Here is a 4118-nt window from a genome sequence, read left to right on the forward strand (position 1 = left end):
AGGGTCCCAGCCCCCAGCTTGCTGGATGCACTGAGGGTCCCAGCCCACAGCTGGATGCACTGAGGGTCCCAGCCCACAGCTGGATGCACTGAGGGTCCCAGCCCACAGCTGGATGCACTGAGGGTCCCAGCCCACAGCTGGATGCACTGAGGGTCCCAGCCCACAGCTGGATGCACTGAGGGTCCCAGCCCACAGCTGGATGCACTGAGGGTCCCAGCCCACAGCTGGATGCACTGAGGGTCCCAGCCCACAGCTGGATGCACTGAGGGTCCCAGCCCACAGCTGGATGCACTGAGGGTCCCAGCCCACAGCTGGATGCACTGAGGGTCCCAGCCCACAGCTGGATGCACTGAGGGTCCCAGCCCACAGCTGGATGCACTGAGGGTCCCAGCCCACAGCTGGATGCACTGAGGGTCCCAGCCCACAGCTGGATGCACTGAGGGTCCCAGCCCACAGCTGGATGCACTGAGGGTCCCAGCCCACAGCTGGATGCACTGAGGGTCCCAGCCCACAGCTGGATGCACTGAGGGTCCCAGCCCACAGCTGGATGCACTGAGGGTCCCAGCCCACAGCTGGATGCACTGAGGGTCCCAGCCCACAGCTGGATGCACTGAGGGTCCCAGCCCACAGCTGGATGCACTGAGGGTCCCAGCCCACAGCTGGATGCACTGAGGGTCCCAGCCCACAGCTGGATGCACTGAGGGTCCCAGCCCACAGCTGGATGCACTGAGGGTCCCAGCCCACAGCTGGATGCACTGAGGGTCCCAGCCCACAGCTGGATGCACTGAGGGTCCCAGCCCACAGCTGGATGCACTGAGGGTCCCAGCCCACAGCTGGATGCACTGAGGGTCCCAGCCCACAGCTGGATGCACTGAGGGTCCCAGCCCACAGCTGGATGCACTGAGGGTCCCAGCCCACAGCTGGATGCACTGAGGGTCCCAGCCCACAGCTGGATGCACTGAGGGTCCCAGCCCACAGCTGGATGCACTGAGGGTCCCAGCCCACAGCTGGATGCACTGAGGGTCCCAGCCCACAGCTGGATGCACTGAGGGTCCCAGCCCACAGCTGGATGCACTGAGGGTCCCAGCCCACAGCTGGATGCACTGAGGGTCCCAGCCCACAGCTGGATGCACTGAGGGTCCCAGCCCACAGCTGGATGCACTGAGGGTCCCAGCCCACAGCTGGATGCACTGAGGGTCCCAGCCCACAGCTGGATGCACTGAGGGTCCCAGCCCACAGCTGGATGCACTGAGGGTCCCAGCCCCCAGCTTGCTGAATGCCCCAGTTCCTGCTGGCAGGTGCTCCTGATGCACACAGATTTGAGCCCCACTGTTAGGTGATCAAATGTCAGAGCAAGTGGGTACAAGCTGCATATGTTTCTATCTCCTTGTCGCCCCCTCGGGACACAGGAGCGGCTGAGCTGGTGTTTGTACAGAGAACAGGGCCAGGCGACAGCAGCTCCCGCCTGGAGAGAAGCTGAGAAAGCAGCGGAGGCCTGCGTTCCTTTGAAAGGCTTTTGCAGGGGCCCAGGGCGCACGAGCATTCTCTAAAGGGTATTTGTAAGCCGCCTTGTTTTCTAAAATCTTCCAGCTGCGGTTAAGCCGTGCGAGTGAAACTCTTTTTAAATGGGTGGCCATGGAGTAGAAAGTTGATAGGCAGGGAGTCCCCACGCGGCCTCCGTGGCCACGGGCTCCCACCCGCTCACCTGCTCTCCTCCCCTTTGGTTGCAGGTGGGAAGCTCTCGGTGGTCCTGTCAGCGGAAGCCGCCTCGGAGCTCCTGCGAGAACCCGCCACAGCCTCCCTGGCCAAGGTGAGGACAGACCTGCCTCTGCGACATCCCAGGAAAGTGCCATTTTCATTCCAGACGACCAGCTGGTGCTGTCTGTTGGCTTGACTTTTGATACGTGCCCTGTGGGGTCTGCTCTTGGGATTCACAGTGACTTTAGGTGAAATCCCCATGTTGGAGCCTCCGCTCCTGCTGGTCAGGTGTCAGCTTCTGCTCTGCTCGCTCTGATTTCTTATTAAAAGAGTCAAAATAGCGTGTTAGAAGGGAAGTCAGTTCATAGCAAAACAGGCACCAGGGCAGAGGGCTCATTCTTGTAAGTATGTGCTCCCTCGAGCCCCCATCCAGGTTTCTGCCTCCTCTAATATAACTTCTATTTTTAAAATCTTTTTTATTGCTTTTTTTTTTTAAGAGAGAGAGGGAGGGAGAGAAACATCAGTTTGCGGTTGTCTCCTGTCTGTGCCCTGACTGGGGATGGAACCTGAAACCTTGGTGTATGGGGATGACGCTCTAAACCCCGGAGCCCCGGCCAGGCTAAATACAACTTTAAACGGTGGTTTTAATCAGAACAGCTAAACACCTGAGACTGAAGCTGCGGGCCCTCGGAAGGCTGCCTGCGGGCAGCATGGAGAGCCATCAGGAAAAGGCCGTTTCGGCAGTTCTTTGGTCCACAGGGCGCCGCCCGTGACAGACACCGGCTGGTATGTGCGACACAGGGAGGCCCCGCGCTCCTGGTCTGGCCTTCGGGTTAATGAGCTCTGAAATTTACAATCCAGACGCGATAAGCTAGAAATATGTGCTCTAAGGCCGAGTGTGTGGCTGGAACCGTCTGAATTGATTTACGAGGGGCAATAAGGCTATCAGCCGTGAACTCGGAGACCAAAGTGCTCATCAGGAAAGTGCTGGTGGAGCAGCAGCCTTTGCACCGGGCTCCCTGCCCTCACCCGTGCCAGGCCGTGCTTCTGAATTACCTTCCAAAAGCGCGGCGTTGCCCGGGCCCCTGCTGGGAATTACACTCCCCTGCACTGGAGCAGACCCCGCAGGCTCTCGGCTGCCCTCTGACCTCACCTCATTTTCCCAGCCTGTGCCCCACTTTCTTCCTGTCTCCCGCACCCCTTCTAATCCTCCAGCCTTCCTCCAAAATCCCTCCCAACAAAACTCTCCCCATTGTGAATGTCCGTCCGTGGGAGGGTGCTCTTCATCAGGAGGCCGCGCTGGGCCGGCTGTGGCCTCTCCCACCTGAAACCCTTAGTGGCTAAGGCTTAGCGGGCTGTTTAGCCAGCAGCTCCCAGCTCCTGGTGTTTTTCCGAATCGCCTCCGTGAGGTCCAAAAGGCTGGCGACCGCTGACCTGGAGGGCTCGTCACAGCGGCTGAGGCCAGTCCTGGGCCTTCAGAGGCCTCCCAGGCCCAGGTGAACCTAACCGCCCCCAAGGTCTGAGGACCTGGTGTGGACTTTCCTTATGACCCTGCTACGCGTCTGCCTTTGCTTGTGTGATCCCGCCTTTACTAACACTCTGCACTAAGTTGTCTGCTTCTTTGAATGTGACTCCCCACCCACTGTACCCAGCGCAGTGACTTTCAAGAGTAGACACTCCATGAGGACGAGTTGTGAGGACTGGACAAAAGCAGGAGCTGAGCGCGCGGGGAGCGGGAGGTTGGGTGTCCCACCAGGAGTGTGGACGGTTAGTAAACACTGATGAGAACGTGATGGGGAAGCCGTAGGGCTCCCGTGGAGGCAGCTGTCTGAGCCCACCGCACACACGGTGTCACCAGGGGCCAGTACCCAGTCTTTGTTCTTAGGGACAGATAATCCATTGGGGGGGGGGGGGGATCAGGAAAGGGGGTGCTGAGAAGGAGGGGGGGGAAATGTGCTTAATGCCACCGAACTGTACACTTAAAAATGGTTAATGGTAAATTTGTGTTGTTGATATTTTGCCACGATATTTGAAAAGTTCTTTTCTAATCTTTCTCTATGTCTTATAAACCTGGCATTGATGTGTTCAGTGTGCCCACACAGAGGGGCGTCCCAAAGAGAGGGCTCGGCAGGGTTGGAGGGAGGGAGGAGAGTGACCGCCCCTCAGGCGGGAAGTGTAGAATTGCACACAGCGTCCTCCACCTGCACCATCTGGGGCTCAATCCAGGGTGACACCAGCTCCCCACCCACTCCTGGCAGTCGAGGCTGGCAGCACCGGCAGCTCAATACTGCCGGGTCCCTGTTATTGAAGCATTTGGCCCAAAGGGAAAGGGCCTATTTTATGTGGAGAACTGCAGTGGGTTTGGGAGGAACAACTTCTCTTTACGGTGGAGACATAAATGAGCTGACCCTTCAGTGTGG

At 58.7% G+C, this 4118-nt stretch overlaps 1 protein-coding gene across 1 annotated transcript in view; it reads left to right on the top strand.

Moving 5' to 3' along the window:
- Nucleotides 1-4118, top strand: part of LCT (lactase) — a 63193-nt gene that overhangs the window by 13478 nt on the left and 45597 nt on the right. The window contains exons 7-8 of the mRNA XM_014537655.1: nucleotides 1591-1603; nucleotides 1731-1810. Coding sequence (XP_014393141.1) covers nucleotides 1591-1603; nucleotides 1731-1810 — 93 coding nt within the window. The remainder of the gene's footprint in view (nucleotides 1-1590; nucleotides 1604-1730; nucleotides 1811-4118) is intronic.

Source organism: Myotis brandtii, unplaced genomic scaffold (assembly GCF_000412655.1).
Source record: "Myotis brandtii unplaced genomic scaffold, ASM41265v1 scaffold1804, whole genome shotgun sequence".
NCBI classification, from domain to species: Eukaryota; Metazoa; Chordata; class Mammalia; order Chiroptera; family Vespertilionidae; genus Myotis; species Myotis brandtii.